At 41.8% G+C, this 15,552-nt stretch overlaps 2 protein-coding genes across 2 annotated transcripts in view; both read right to left on the bottom strand.

Moving 5' to 3' along the window:
* Positions 1-734, bottom strand: part of LOC118334599 (transcription factor 24-like) — a 2,036-nt gene extending 1,302 nt beyond the window's left edge. The window contains exon 1 of the mRNA XM_035670963.1: positions 67-734. Coding sequence (XP_035526856.1) covers positions 67-492 — 426 coding nt within the window. The 5' untranslated portion in view covers positions 493-734. The remainder of the gene's footprint in view (positions 1-66) is intronic.
* Positions 735-2,418: 1,684 nt separating this feature from the next.
* ppp1r42 (protein phosphatase 1, regulatory subunit 42) overlaps positions 2,419-15,552 on the bottom strand; it is a 14,216-nt gene continuing 1,082 nt past the window's right edge. Inside the window, exons 2-9 of the mRNA XM_035669815.1 lie at positions 7,470-7,685; positions 7,207-7,373; positions 6,964-7,102; positions 6,032-6,148; positions 3,981-4,098; positions 3,673-3,807; positions 3,160-3,247; positions 2,419-2,732 (exon numbers count right to left, since the gene is read on the bottom strand). Coding sequence (XP_035525708.1) covers positions 2,648-2,732; positions 3,160-3,247; positions 3,673-3,807; positions 3,981-4,098; positions 6,032-6,148; positions 6,964-7,102; positions 7,207-7,373; positions 7,470-7,601 — 981 coding nt within the window. The 5' untranslated portion in view covers positions 7,602-7,685 and the 3' untranslated portion in view covers positions 2,419-2,647. The remainder of the gene's footprint in view (positions 2,733-3,159; positions 3,248-3,672; positions 3,808-3,980; positions 4,099-6,031; positions 6,149-6,963; positions 7,103-7,206; positions 7,374-7,469; positions 7,686-15,552) is intronic.

Here is a 15,552-nt window from a genome sequence, read left to right as displayed (position 1 = left end):
TTATTATGGACTCCTCCTATTATTATTATTATTATTATTATTATTATTATTATTATTATTACTGACCTTCACTGGGTGCAGGTAGCCGTCCCCTTTCAACGAGTGTAACGCCTCTGTTTGTTTTGTGCTCTCTCCATCCTCCGCACCTTCTTCTTGTAGTGTTCGAGTCAAATGGGCAATATAGGTGGTGGCCAGTATCAACACGTCGAGTTTGGACAGCTTGGTGTCCGGCGGAACGGACGGCAAAGTCCTTTGTAGCTCCAGGAACGCGGTTCTCAGGGTTTGCACTCGGCTCCTCTCCCGCGCTGCGTTGGCTGCTGCCGGGCGTCCTCTGCCGCCGAGCCCGCCGGTCTGGAGCACCCTGGCCCGCTGGAGCTCCCGACGACGACCGTCCGGACTGGGACTCGAGCTCGGACTGGATGCAGGGCTGTCATCCACCACCGCCCCGGAGCAATTACCGCTGTCCATACGGAGCGTCTGTCTTCCAACCATCGGGGTGCACTTACAGACCTGCAGAGTCACATCACAAGTCACTGTTTGTAGTTTAACCTGGCCTTATATTGCACGTTTTATTGAGCTCAAATTATAATTGACAAGACTATTTTATAGACAACCTAGGAGTCATTTATTATAATCTGTACGCATCTGTTCTATATTTAACTTAACTTTTAATTTATATGTTAACTGAAGTTATTGCCTTTGCATTTATTTATTAAACCATAACTTAATATAATAAGTTTAGTCTGCAGTTCATTATTAAATATGCCTGTTGTCAAATTGCGTTGTGCTGCAAAATTAGACAGACAGCACATTATAGTCCACAGCTCATCCGCTAACAAAACTACAAAATAACAAAAAGCCACACAGAACAGACAGCTGTCCGAAGTTGCACTAAACACGTGAATGGGTGCTGCTTTCTCGGTGACATGTCAAAAGACCTGCAGTACAGATGAAGTCTCTGCCAGGCACTTTGCCAGTGTACAAACTCATGAGAGCAGTTTCTGGCCGGTGGTTTGATGTGGAGTTTACCTCTGGTGTTTTTCAAAGGCGCCGTCTTGAAAAACGACATGAAGGCAATCCAAAGAGGGCTTCAATGGGAGAGAGAATTTGCTCTTCAGTGCAGAAGAATCCCAGTCCACGTCCAGTTTATCCTCATAAAGTGGTGCGTCTGCTGAAACGGTGCGCGGCGGTCCCTGTACGCTCATCCAACACTTCACCTGTGTGCGTAAAAGTCTCCGGAGCCCTTAATTTATTGGATACACAAAGCGGTGGACAAGTATTTCACTCCGACGTAATTAATCACTCGCCCCGTAACACTCCCTCGCAGTGCAGAAGACTGCTCTTTCCCTTTCCCAACTTATTCCTGTCTGAGGGCAGCAGAGGCTCGTTTTCAACGCCAGAGGCAGGACTTCTCTTTTCCTTTAACTCTGATATGTGGTAGGCCATATCCCACTCTAATTGGCTGCGAATCTGACACTGTATTTTCTTTATAAGCCTATCGAAAAGTGGCAACAGGAAGAAGGTTAGTCAAAATTACCTCAAAAATGTGCTCGTCATGGTCCGATATAAAGGTTAGTCTTTAAAAAACGCGATTTGCAATAGACCCTGAAGACAAGCTGACAAGTGTAAGGTGATATGCAAAACATTTGACTAATTGCTGGGGTGTCTTGAATTGCAAGCTCATTGGAACAGCTAATAAATAAACTCCTGCACTGCAATCAACAGGCAGGCATTGAGGAAATTCTTGGGAGACTCATAAATTAATCACTCTGATTTCCAGGGCTCCAAACGGAGATGTCGGCAAATTAATGAAAGGAATTATTCATAATATGTATATCCTCGGACTGTTCTTAATAAACATTGTTTTTGTAAGGATGGAGTAACAGTATTGCTCCGGGCCACTAATTACAAGGCGAAGTAAAAAGGAGGTTAAGTAAGCTTGTTTCCCTAATAACCCAGCATCTTTCAGGGGTTACACACCCACGTGGCTCCTAAACAACTCATTCAAACATTTAGTAACGACGATCACAATAAATACATCCGTACTGAGGACTGAACCATTTATCACAGTTGTTTGAACAGAAGCTTACGTTGTTAGCTTTAGATAATGAAAAGCCTTGTAATGGCAGGGCAGAGTGCTCATTTAGATTGTGCCACTCTGCATCTCCTGGTTGACTTATTTGCCAGAAAGCATGCAGAAGAAAAATGACACACGCCACAGAAAATGTAGGACTATCAGCAAGTAAACGTTTGAGCTGGACAGATTATTTTTTTTATCCCCAGACCCCAAAAATGCAATTAGAAAGAAACCAGCTGTGAAAGTGAGGGAAATCATTGTGCGGCATTCATGAATTGATTGTTTTACTCTTTAATTTCTTTTCTTTTTCAACAATACTAGATTACTTCCAGTCTACTTAATAATTTAAATGAACGTAGATTTAGTTATAACTATCCAAACATTTGAAAATAAAATTGAAACCACTGTAATCCACTCAGTCAAGGATACTGCAGGGACTCTGGACATCACAGCAAGTGGGTGACAGTGACTGTATACACTACATGAAGACCCAGGCAGTAGCAGGGTTCGTCCTGGGCTCTGGCTAATTTGTGTGTGTGGAAGAGGCGGACATTTTAGTGGGTTTTTTTTTTAGGCATCCACATGACTGCAGATGGGAGATGAGACAGCCATGTGATTGAGAAGTCCACTCATAGCCATCTTTAAGTTGTGTGTCCTATCAGAGAAAAAGAACAGGCATTATCAGAACGTGGGTCAACAATCACAACATTTCTCTCACGGTTTTATCGTGGCCCCTAAATTGAGTGAATATTTAATAGAGATTGACAGTGCTGTTACACTGCTAATAAAGAAAACAAGATCACATAAAACAGCAAGCACGTTGACAAGGAGGAAGAATGAGAGGAATTAAAATAACATACTGATATTAAATAACTGAAAAACCACTTAAAACTAAAAACATTTCTTCTTGATTTTGGTGAGAATTGTAAGATGGATCAGGATGTGGGTTGCAGCATACAAATTCTGTATGACAGCTGGTCGTAACACTGAGAATTTAATGTCTACGGTTAAATCATTTAGTAAAGTCAAAAATATTTACTCTCTCGCGTTAACTGAGATCTGTGTGAACTATGATACTGGACCTGAGAGACTGCTGTGGATACCATCTCTGCATGTTAGCCTGGCTGTAGCTGTGACCAGGATGTGGACCCTGACCCATGTTGAAGTTATCTGGAATATAAACAAAGTCACACCAGAAGACATACAAACATATACACACACACACACAAATTCAAATGTGTAAAAAAGCCACCCAGCGTAACGCAGTAAAGAATAATAAACGTAATAATGACAGAAAATACTGTGAAAGTCCTTAAAAATACAATTTGCCCTTTTTTAGTGGTTTCTACATTTTACTGAAAAATTCTAATTTATTATTTGGATGTAGCTGTTTCGTAATATCACATTTCCAATACACAAAAATAAACAATGCATGTAACTAAGATGTGACTGAGCAAAATCAAATAACAGTGAATACAAAGTAGGAAAATTTAAATCGAGGCAAAACAGTAATATACCCGATCGATTGGAGATAGATTAATTGTGAAAATGTGAGATGTTACAGTAGTTTAAAAAAACAGAATTTAGTGACTTACTTGTTAAGGCATAGGGGATCAACGGCCCGGTTATCATATGTTTGTTCATTTTCTTCTTCTTGGCCTCTTTGGATGCTTTCCAGTTAATAAGGAACTGCCTGGTTAACTCATTAATTTCCCTGCCATCGAGAACAACTACAACAATCAATGAAACAAACAGAAATTTAATTTGAAATTTAAAAGTGAACAGTGTATATATTTACTTGTATCATTAAGCAGTGACTTCATTATTAGCCTGGCTAATCAAAGCAATGAAGTGCATTTTCAGATTAGGATGCCATTGAGCAAGAAAATGAATAATATCTCACCGAGGCTTTTACACGCGGTGATCAGGTGGTCCCTGTACTTTGGTTTTTTACACACAGGGTTTTCACGCAAGTCCATTTGAAGCAGCTGAGGCCAGTGGCTGAACACATCCTCCAACTCCTGAAAATACACAAAAAAAGAAAGAAACCTATAATATGTTTTGCTTTTAACTCCTGTTACAAATGCCAATACTGTGTCTCTAAGGCTCAGTAATTAAACAGGAAGCAATGGACAACTTTCTTCTAAACAAATATGATGCATATTTATAATAAGATTACTAATCACAGGCTAACTTTGAAAGACATGGTATAAGTGAATGGTAATGGGAAGTACAAGGGCCAATGGAAAGTGCATAAACAACACATCAGTCTATTTTAATAAACAGTGTCGCCGGTGTCATGTAACTACAAGTTTTCTCCTGGGGCAGTGTGAGGCTGGCTCCTCCAGCGAGTTGCCTGCAGTTGTATGTTTATCTAAAGGCACATTAATCCAAGCCTGGAAATATGAATACTCTCTGGACACGCTCTGATTGTTCATTGCCTTCCTGTCTTGGCCAAAGCGCTTCCACTTTTCCAGCTCGTGCTGCAATCAGTTCAGAGGGGACCCCTGAGCACGGCGCGCTCCCAGGCTTTGATAAATGATCGTGTCAGGGCCGTCACTCAGAAGGCCCTCACTGAAGAGCAGCCCAGCGCCAAATTGCCCCCCACGCGGGGGCGTGAAGAACAGCAAAGGCTGGATACTCACTGAGCTTGGCTAACTCTCTCGCCTGGACTAATGATGGGCCAGTTATGAACCTGTATTTGACCAGGGCTTCGATTCCCCTGTCCTCTCTGCCCTGCACACAGCTAACGGCCTCCGAAGATGCTCCCCATTTGTCACCCTGGCTGACTGCCTGTCATAATCTATTTTAAAAATCCATAATGTTTCCTCTGGATTCTGAGAAAATGGCGCAGAAGATGGGATTGATCCTTTGGAGTGCTGTCTTTGCAGGATCAATAGTGGCAGACGGGTTGTATAAATTATAGGAGATATCTGCTAAAAATGACACGTGTACAGCAATTACCTGCATCAACGTTCTCAAAAGAAAATCACTATTTTTTAAGAAAGTGGCCTTAGCAATGACGTCAGTTATGAAGTGCTTTCAGTGGTGTCATCCTGGTCTTAAATGCCAGTAAGAAACAAGAATGAAGCCGTTTTTAAATTGTTTTATTTAATTCAAACAGAACTGCCAACTGAGAGCGAACCCCAAAAACAAGCAGGTAATTTTTCAGGGAAGCCGGAGCATAAATCATATCTCCGCGTCAGATGAATCTCCCATAAAGTTAAGTACTGGTGGTTTAGAGTATCAAATAGAGGATTCTGAGGCAGAGAGGAAAAATCAGCCTCCCAAGGAAAGAGAGAAACTTGTGCTTGTTTAAAGCTGTCAGCGAGAAAAGTCTCTGGGGAATAGCTCGCTGATTTGTTGAATAATTCTGACCCTGTGCGAGTCGTGAAGACTGGGAACCTATGGCGGGATTTGCAGGATTTGGTTCTTAAGAACCCTGTTCTCCATATCATTTCACACATCACTGCAGAAAGCCACGGAACAATGTTAATGCTGACCCGATCAACTAATAGCTGGTATTTTGGCTTTAATAAGCCATGTCATGCGTAGCTGCTATGATGTGGTACTATTTACTTTGACTGCACAGTGCATGCAGCCAGTTTTTACCTCTGCCACACTGGAGAACAAGTCCTGAACGGGGCACTGGTGGCCTAATAGAGAAGCGAGCTCATGAGCGGGAGGTCATCGGTTCAATCCCCGGCAGGATAAGTCGGGGTGGGGAAAGTAAAAAATAAAACCCCGTCCCTCATTAACACCACTGAAGTGCCCTTGAGCCAGACCCCCAACCGCCCCAGTGGAGTTGCTCAGTGGCAGCAGATCAGACTGGTTGTACTGGGTGTGTGTAACTGTGATCAGGGCGTTCCTGAAAATGAGAGACTTCCTCTCAGTGAAACTTCCCTGAATAAATAATGGTGACTCGTTTCTAATACTTCTAGTTAGTTATATTACCTCCATATTGTTCAATCTGTTGCCAGCAGCAGAAAAACGCCGGAGTTCCTTCAGCACTGTCAGGTCCCTGATGTCATCAATGTTGTTGTTACTGATATTCAAGACACACAGAGATTCCTGTGCAAACAAACCAGATTCATAAAGAGAGGAGAGTTACTTTCACAGTTAATACAATGAAAGAATATTAAGGGAAAATACATTGTTATGGACTACTGACCAAGAAAAATACACAATTTACATTAAAATGAATTTATTATGGACACACACTGTCAAATAGCATGCTACTGTGCAAAACCATATTTCGAGGAAGTGCGTTACATTGTGTGGTCAAAATAAATGTAGATGTTACAGTATTTTCATCCTTTTCTTCACTTGTGATCACTTTGGATTAAGCATTTACATCTCTTTATGTACCTGAGCTACCAGGATCATGTCCAAATCGGACTCTAGATAGTGCTGTTGCTAAATATTCATCTTGGTTTGAAGTTCTATAATGGCACATTTATAAAAAGCTGGAACTCTTTAAATTTGCACAGCAATTTCTTTAATTATCCAAACAAACAAGAAGCTGAGACTTTTGGTGTGTTTATCCATGGCCTGGGCAGTAAACGAAGTAAACAGACCAAACTGATTTGTCAGACCAGAGAGAGCAACAGAGGTCCCTTTGACATCATCAAACCCAGCACAATACTGCTTTTACATGGATCACTGGCCTCTGGGAAATCAGAGATCTTTTAAACTGGATGTGATAACCTACCAGGTTGATACACCACACATATCCTCGTGTATAAAAACAGAAACACAGGCGTTCCTCCGACCTTTTGGTTATCTTAACAAATATAATTTTAAATGAAGAGAGACCAAATACAGTGTGGCTCATCCTTCTTTTCTCTTACTATCTCTGTACTGAAAAGTGTAAAATTGGGTCATACAGCCGCTGAGAGGAGAGTCCTGGGGTCAAGGAGCAACTTCTCCCCTGGTGCCAGCCTTTGGTTCTCCAGATGAAGCTCCTTGAGCTCACGGAGATTCTCTAAGCCCTCCACCACTGCAATCCTGTTTCCACCCAGATACCTACAGAGCAGGAAAACCACACACACACACACACACACACACACCTTAGACTTGAAGGGTTTATCAAAGTACAGGATAACAATCAGTTAAACTCGCCTACTCACAGTTTGGAGAGCTTCTGCAGATTGGAGAGATTATCTATATGAGTGATGTTGTTGTTCTGCACGTACAGATGGGTGAGGTTGGAGGCAAAGCCGAGGTTGCAAATGTGTGTGATCTGATTATCGTACAGGTAAAGGACAGTGAGGTTTCTACACATGGACAGGTCCCCCTGAAAGTAGAATTTGTTTATGTTATATTGAAGTGAGGCATGAAAGAGGAAGAAAAGCACAGAACGAAAACATCAGCGTTAATAGCGGCTCCTTACAATATCTTCGATGTTCTTGCTGGAGAAGTGGAGGTGGGTGAGTGTCTTGAGGTACTCTGGGAAGGAGAGGCCCCTTTTCTTTTTGAAGTGGTTTCTAGATTTAGCAATCACATCTATGGTCAGGCGTACCATGGTGGCTCATCACACATGCAGCTTTAGAGAGGATCCTTTTCAGCGTCAGCCAAGCATTCAGTCCACAGCAGTGACTAGATCTGTCTGTTCAAAAAAAAAAAGAAATTCAAGTCAGCTTTATTGTGAGATCTACAAGACATAAAATAAACAATCAACGGTATCTACAAGACATAACAAATAAACAATCAACTTATAACAAGACATAAAATAACAATCAACTTATCAACAAGACATAAAATTAACAATCAACTAATCTACAAGACAGTAAAGATAAACAATCAACTATCAACAAGACATAAAATACAACAACACTATCTACAAAAGACAGTAAAATAAACAATCAACTATGCAACAAGACATAAAAATAAACAATCAACTATCAACAAGACATAGAACATAAACAATCAACTATCAACAAGACATAAATTAAACAATCAAAACAAGACATAAAATAAACATAACTATCAACAAGACATAAAATAAACAATCAACAGACATAAAATAAACAATCAACAAGATCATAAAATAAACAATCAACTAATCAACAAGACATAAAATCAACAATCAACAAGACATAAAATCCAAAAATCAACAACAACAAGGACATAAAATCAACCAGCAACAATCAGAATTCAGAAATCCCCGCGCACTTTGAGCAGCACTTTCGCAGAGCAAACACTTTTTCATAGCCTTTAATCACAAGCAGAACAAAGATAACCTTGCTTATAGAACCTTATTAAATTGTCCCTAAAACCCTGATTTGTCAATTCACAATAGCGTAATCGGATGGAAAAAAAAGACATTCCCCCCGCAGGTGTTCTCGCAGCGAAACTTGCCCCCTGAGGAGGGCCAAACGGTTTTTCTGGGTGACCCACTTCCAGATTTTGGTGTTGAAATTTTTTTGGACCCCACCGAGATGTGAATTCCCCTAGAGGGAACATAAGACACGCGCAGAAAGAGCCTTTTTTAAACCATACCCTTTCCCATTTCCATTTCCACCTTGGCTCATTTTTTGGTCTAGGTTATCTATATGTGTGAGGTTTCCATCTAGAACACCTGAGGATTCTCTCCTCTCCTTAGTTGGAAATTTTTTGTCACCCCTTTTTTTACTTTTGAAACAAGACAGGGATTTTATTTTAACCAGCACTTCCAAGCTGTTAATTTAACAGAGTCTTGGGTGGGGTTTTCAACAAAATAATTTAAAAACAATCTCGAAGAGGCTTGGGAAAAAACGGATATGTGGTGCGAAGAGACGGGTTTGGGTTCGAAATTTATTTTTTACCAAATTAAAATGTTGGGAAGGAATTCCTTTTCCATAAAATAACATTACAGATGAGATTTCAAAGCCTGGACCCTTCCCCCCCCCGTTACCCAAGCCGGACAAGGAGGACACCTCGACTCTCCCCGGAAATAACAATGTTTGCTGTTTGGGCAAGGTTGTACGGTGTTGAAAGGAATATTTGAAACTAAAAAAATTGACCCAAGAAAACGTAAATACCTACGTGGGTGGGGTTACCAGGGTTGGTGAGAGAGAGAGGTTTACCTCTTTGTCTAATCAACCCTGTCCACACCACCAAGCTCAACCCTACAGAAAAAAAATCACCGTATTGTACAGTAAGAGAGACCTTGAGAGAAAAAAGGGAAACCAAAATCCTATCTAAAATCACCCCATTATGTAAGCGGCGTCAACGCGAGACACAAATTGTTTTCAACAAATCTCTCTTAAACTATGTGGCAGGACCTTTTCTGGGTGGCCTGTCAAGGTCTTCCAAATCCAAAATGATAAATTCCCTATCATCTTCTTCTCTCTCTCGTCATAAATGGCTGTTTGCTAGTTTAAACAAAAAAAAAGGTGATCTACACTCTCATGGTAGGGGGTCCTTTCAATTAAATTGAACAAACCAATACCTTAGGTTGCTGCCAATAAACAATCTTGAGCCCGTCATTGGCAAAAAAAAACAAAGCCTCAGAGGAAGAGAAGGCTTACTTGTTGAGTGGGTGTAAATACGCTCATTCAATTTGGTGGTGTGTAGAGGAGAGGCACCACCACTGCACCAATCGTACCAGCTGTCTTTGGTTTACAGTGATTCTCGCTGGCGACTAGGGCGGTGCAAAGCCAAGATACCGAATTAGTAGGCACGACTTTATAATTCAACATGGTACTCATCAACATCCTTATAACATGCGTGGATACGGTGAAGACTCATGCTTGTATAGGTCGCGCAATAGCTGTAAATCATCTACCTATAAGTGGGGATTTGCCCGCCGGTGGTGTCTCTGCGTGCGACGTGAGGATGCCGCCATCGCTGCGTATAATCACTTGAAGAAGAAGTTAGGGTGGTTTATTCCGTTTCCGGCCTCCAGTGGTTGTGGTACCCGGGAAGGCATCTTCTGCAGTTGTGGTCGGACATCTTTATTGTACATGTTGTATACCTCAGTACTCGTGTTCTCTCGGCTCTGTCACTCGGGTTGGGGTGTTCAAGTATAGGCTTCTGTCCACTAAGTTCAATAATCTCTTGTTTATAATGTTCGATCCCCTGTTCGTGGTCTCTGCTTCCTTGCCTCTGTGACGGAGGGATATGCCGCTGACGCGCTGTGTATGAGTAGGACGCATCTTAGTGTGGAACAGAGATAGCTGTGTATCGCCTCCGCGTCTCTCGTGGTTTCTTTTGCTTTTCCTGTCCGAACCCCCCCCGTGCCCATGATATCAGTGCACCAAGCAAACCATGTCCTCCTCGCGTGAGTTCGCTCTCTCTGTCTCTCTGCGGATCAGAGACATTATAGCCAGGCCTCAGGGACGGTTCTAAACAGACTCCGTTCCTGAGAAAAGTGTCGGTTGAGGTGAGGAAGGCGGTCAGAGGCTGGCTTCTCGCCAAAGAATATTAGCCTAATAAAATGCTCTTAGTGTGGACCTTTGCAACAAAGGTGAGTATGTTGCAAAAGTCGGCAGGCATTTTCAATTGCCTACCCTGCTGGACATTGCTTCATTTGTTCCATGTGAACGTCACTACTATAAAGCGTCCTATAAGCTCCAGCCGTCACCACGGCATTTTCAAAGAACGAAGTCGACTGTTGGTTTCCAATTTGAGCTCAGGTTGACAGTACCCAAATATGATGTATTATTATCTCCCCTCAATTTGTTTAATGTGAGGTGAAACAGTATGTAACTTGTCATGTACGCCCTCGCGCCTCTCTCAGTGCTTAGCTCGTGACTGTTTTGTAGGAGGCATTCCCACCCTGCCCTGCCTAAACTTTGCCCAATATCAAGATACTTGATCTTTGATGTTTGTATGGACTCACATAACCAGGCCTAATTGCGCTGCCCTCTGTCAAGCAAAGGCTTTCCGCTGTGAAGGACTGATCACTCTCTGGCTGTGTCTTATTTATCCACAAGGGCATTATGACCTAAGCTTGTAGACTTGACAAATCACGGTTTACATTCTCTAGTGTGGCTCTAAGCAAGTATGTACTAGCAAGCGATTTTTTTCTCAAGACTTGTATTCTCCTCATGTGTTTATTCATAAAAAGAAGATCCGAATGCAGCCGCTGCATAGCTGAAATTAATATCTCTACTGCCGGTCCGGCGGTCGCATGGTCTCCCAAATTTCAGATAGCTCCTGTCCTGTAATGTCAGAAACTTTGGATACCGAGGGTAAATATGGTAAAGATGGGATAGTAGCCATAGCCCATTGGGCTTCGCGATCTTCAACTGTCATTGTTGAATTGCTCATTTGGTTGAATTTATTCTCTGGTAGCTTAGAAACTAGACAATACTCTGGTGTGTTCCTATATATAACTCTCTCCAGTTGCAATATGGATGAGTTTTGCGCAGATTTGGATATATAATCACTTGCCCTCAAATTGTCCTCGCTTGTGCTAGACCAAAAGGATAATGTACGAATACTCGTAAATGATATTGTTATGTAAGGTCTATGACTTATCTTTTCCCTTTATATTTTGTCAAGCTGTGGCCCGGATGGCATTTGAATAGCAGTAGGAAATTCAAAGTTCAGGTGGACTTCTTGGACTGATTAGTTTGAGTGTGAAACTATATCTCTCTCCCTCGTTTCTCAGATACTCTTCAAGAGGTATCCCTAGTGGTGTGGTCTAATAATATATTGTCTCTCGCATGTTTATGGGTCTGGCTTCTTTCCAGATGATAATGAAATGGTTTCGCGTGTTGTGCGATGTGTGAAAGTATTATATCATTAAATGGTGTATTCTGTGTTAACTTTGTGATTCAGGTGTCCCTGGTTGGATAGGTTGCGATTTAGCCTTTATTTTACTGATGATCGGACTTGGTAGATTGTGTGTGGTGTTTAGTATTCGATCTGTTCTGATTTATTTTGGGCTTTTAAGAGATGTAGTGCAGCTCTAAAGCTTGTCCCTTGGTTTTTGATTTAGCTTATAGACATATTGTACTCAACCTAGCATACTGTGTTAAATCTCGCTGTGCTTGGGTGGACGCATAGAGTTGTATATGTGTGTCTTTATTTATTTTGTGATAATACTTCGGGTTGTGATTATATAAGAATGTTGCATGTGTGTTTTTTTTTAATGTTGTGACCATGTATGAGATCTGTATAAATTGACTAAGTTTGATTTTATTTGGTGGTTAATTGTTTTGTGTAGGTAGATGATGCACTTTGAAGCATATGGTCTGAGTCCTAGTATATTTTATGTCTTCGGCTAGATTCCTAATTAATAAAAGTTCGTAACTCTTGTGAATATCGCTTTCTATATTTATTGTGTGGTGTGTGAAAACAAGTTGAGCGGTGCTTCAGTTCTCCGGCGCATGTCCTTGCTGTGTGGTGGGAGCGCAGGAGTGCTGGCATGTTTCGGCTGACGCTGAAATAAAAATGGATATCCTAAAATTCTGGGTAAAGCTGCCATGGGGTTTGTGTGTTGATGAAGTGCCAGCGCTGTGTCTGTAAGTTGTTACGGGTCTTCTCTTCTCTGCCGAAGAGATGTGATTGCTTAAATCCCTAGCAGTTACCACTTCAAAAAGAAAATAAAGGGGTTCGACAATCCTCACTCGCTTTGCTCTCAGCAATGTACCTCTAATAAGAACAATCACCCACCTCCTAATCTTTTTCCCAGCTAATTGAGATGCAACATGCGTTAATTGATATTGTTGAGGGAGCACTGGTCCCGCGCATTGGAGAGACTAATTAAGAGACGCTGACGCTGTGGTGGTTCTCAGTTCCATGTGCTATCTCTCTTCGTTCCTCATTTCATGTGTCGTGGCCTGGGGAAGCTGCTCAGTGCCATTTGCTTATGAATTGAGCATCCTTATGTATGGAAATGGTGGTTACATAGGTTTGTTCGAGAAGATGTGCAGAGTAGGGTGTAAGAAACCTCAACTGTAATATCGGTGGGTCGGAGCAAAGCCTCTATGACCTGTATGGAAGCATAGATAAATGTGTACACGACAATTTATGTTCCTTGGACCTCGGCCTTTGCCTCATGCCAGAATCTCACTCCTTACTGTGGTACACGTGGCCAGTAACATATCATGGTCTTGGCATAGTGTATTGCGCATAACTACATTCTCTCGAATGACAGAAGGCTCTCCAAAGCTTGCCTTGTGATTGTTAGTGCGGGGATTAGTTTTTACACTGATTGTGATGTCCTTGTTCCTCCTTTTTTAGTAATATAACACCACTCTCGATTGAGAATTTTAAGAAGGTGTAGTGTGTCGTAGTCGTGTGTGTGGGTGTTTGGTCTGTTGGGTTTGCACTTGTCCTCTGTAGCGTAAATCTGGGGTGGTAATAAAGGCTAGGATTGCCATTAGATGTTGGCTGTTCCTGGGACACTGCGGACGGGTTACGCTGGTTCTCCGAGATTGACGCAATCTCAAAGGGGAGCTTACATCTGCGAGAAAACCTAAAAGTCTGGCACCAAAAGGGCGAGAGTAAGTTTGCTAATCACAGTATGCCCCCAAGCGGACCTCTCTCCTATCTTGCTAGCCGGCAATGATTGTAGTGAGCTCTCCCTCTCCCCCCCAATTTTTACTCTTTTTGTCTATGTATGAGGTCAGCAATAGTATATAGGAACGAAAAGAAGAAGGCAATGAGTGACCACACCTGTATTTTATGCTCATGTCTACATTTAACATCAAATTGACTCCTCTTGTTTAATGATTTAAACCAACCCAAGGTCAGGTGTTTCATGGAAGGTAGAATTGAAGGACAGCACCCGCTTGTAGATGCTCTTTCTGTATTAAGGATATACACCGCAGGCCTATATGCTGGAACCATGTAAGGGGTGTAAAATCAAAGCGCTCGGTAGCGTTATCACAATCCCCACGTTTTTAATTAAGATCTCTGAAATTTCCCATGGAGGCCATACGTTCAGACATTCCCCATTCATTTAAACAACCTTGTGATTAAAAAGCAAAGATATTTGTTTGGATTTTTCTGTAATGATTGTTCAATATAACAGGGCACTCTCTGTTTGCTCCCCTCCATCTTATTGGTTTCCTGACCAAATGCTCCCTAGGTTTGGTCTTGTTTACTTTTTTGTTTAAGATTTGCAGCCAACATTGCCTTAGGAAGTCATAAACCACAACCAAAAAAACAGTTTCTCAGCCTTTCTTTGTTATTTGTAATTTACTAATGTCAATAAAAATTAAAAAGAAATGCGTGCCTTGCAAGAAAAATTATCTCAAGAAGTTTTCCAGCTTTAATACTTATTAGAATAAATAGATGATGGAAAAATCACTAGAAACGTTCCGATCAAGATATAGTAATGAATATTTTACCAACTGAGCTGACCACATAGTGTGATTATGTCAAGAGCTTTTTTGGTAGACCATTTGATACCGTAGGAGGAGTAGCCTCCCAGGCTGTTAACCCATTAAAAAAGCGAGTAAGGCTAACGCTCTTGCGCTTAGAAATATATCCCCAAACAATTGTGACATCACAACGTGAAAGCTATCACAGTGAGAGAAGTGAAGAATGATCACTTTCATGATATTACGTCCTCGTATCAACTGGTATATATTATTGTCACTCCCAACCATGTAATCGTAACTTTCCCCATCTCCTCCAGAAAAAGCCGATATTTTGGTGTCGCACCGCAGAAAGTCTAGTGTCATGCTAATCTTCTCTTGAAAAGTTTGCTACTGCGTTTCAGCTCCTCACCAATGCGCCATCAGACATCCACCCCAACAAATGCCTATTAACACATGCCCCATTTAGGGGGTGTGGTGGTCCTTAATATAATATATTTCAAATTCTTTGCCTTTTAAAACCTCTCTCTCTCGCCCCGCGTGTCAACAGACATGTGTGTGCTATTCTCTCCCTGTTCTTCGGGTCCCGGCCAGGGTAGTCCGTGATGAACCAATGGTATTATCTTTCCTTATGTATACTGGGGTTAAAGGGCACTTTGCATCTTGTTATCTTAACCCCTGTTTCGAAAGGTAACTCCTTCCCTCTTTTTCTGGCCGAAATTTTGCTGGGTATTTGGGTTTGCACCCAGGCGGAAACTCTTTCGTGTGATGGGTTCTGACATTTTATCCGATAGTTACAGCACCACAACCAGAACCCTAGATGTACGTATTGAACCGAATCCTTTCAATGTGTGACCTGCTGGTCTCTCTAGAGCGTGTCTCGGCACAGTGCTCGCGCACGCAGCCTCCTCTCACGCCCGACTGTTTTAGTTTTCTCTTGTGTCTGTCTCCAGCAGCGGCGCAATCCCAGAGGTTGAACAAATTATTTGAGGAACTTCGATCATACTGGTCACATGAGTCAAACCTGTCCTCGTATAACAAGTCTGCGGTTAATATGGCTGATGGTCTTCTAGATTGGGCTTTAACATAGTACACTAACTGCATATATCATTTTAGGATAGTTACTTAAGATAAACACGGAATGTCTCACCGACTTTATGTTAATCTGGTGTGATTCACAGGGCTAAGGTCTTCACTGGAGATAGTGCCAAGAAGGAA

This window comes from Morone saxatilis, unplaced genomic scaffold, assembly GCF_004916995.1.
Source record: "Morone saxatilis isolate NCDOM2014 unplaced genomic scaffold, NCSU_SB_2.0 Contig0, whole genome shotgun sequence".
NCBI lineage: Eukaryota > Metazoa > Chordata > Actinopteri > Moronidae > Morone > Morone saxatilis.
Note: the sequence above shows the minus strand (reverse complement) of the source record. Positions and strands in the feature narration are given on the sequence as shown.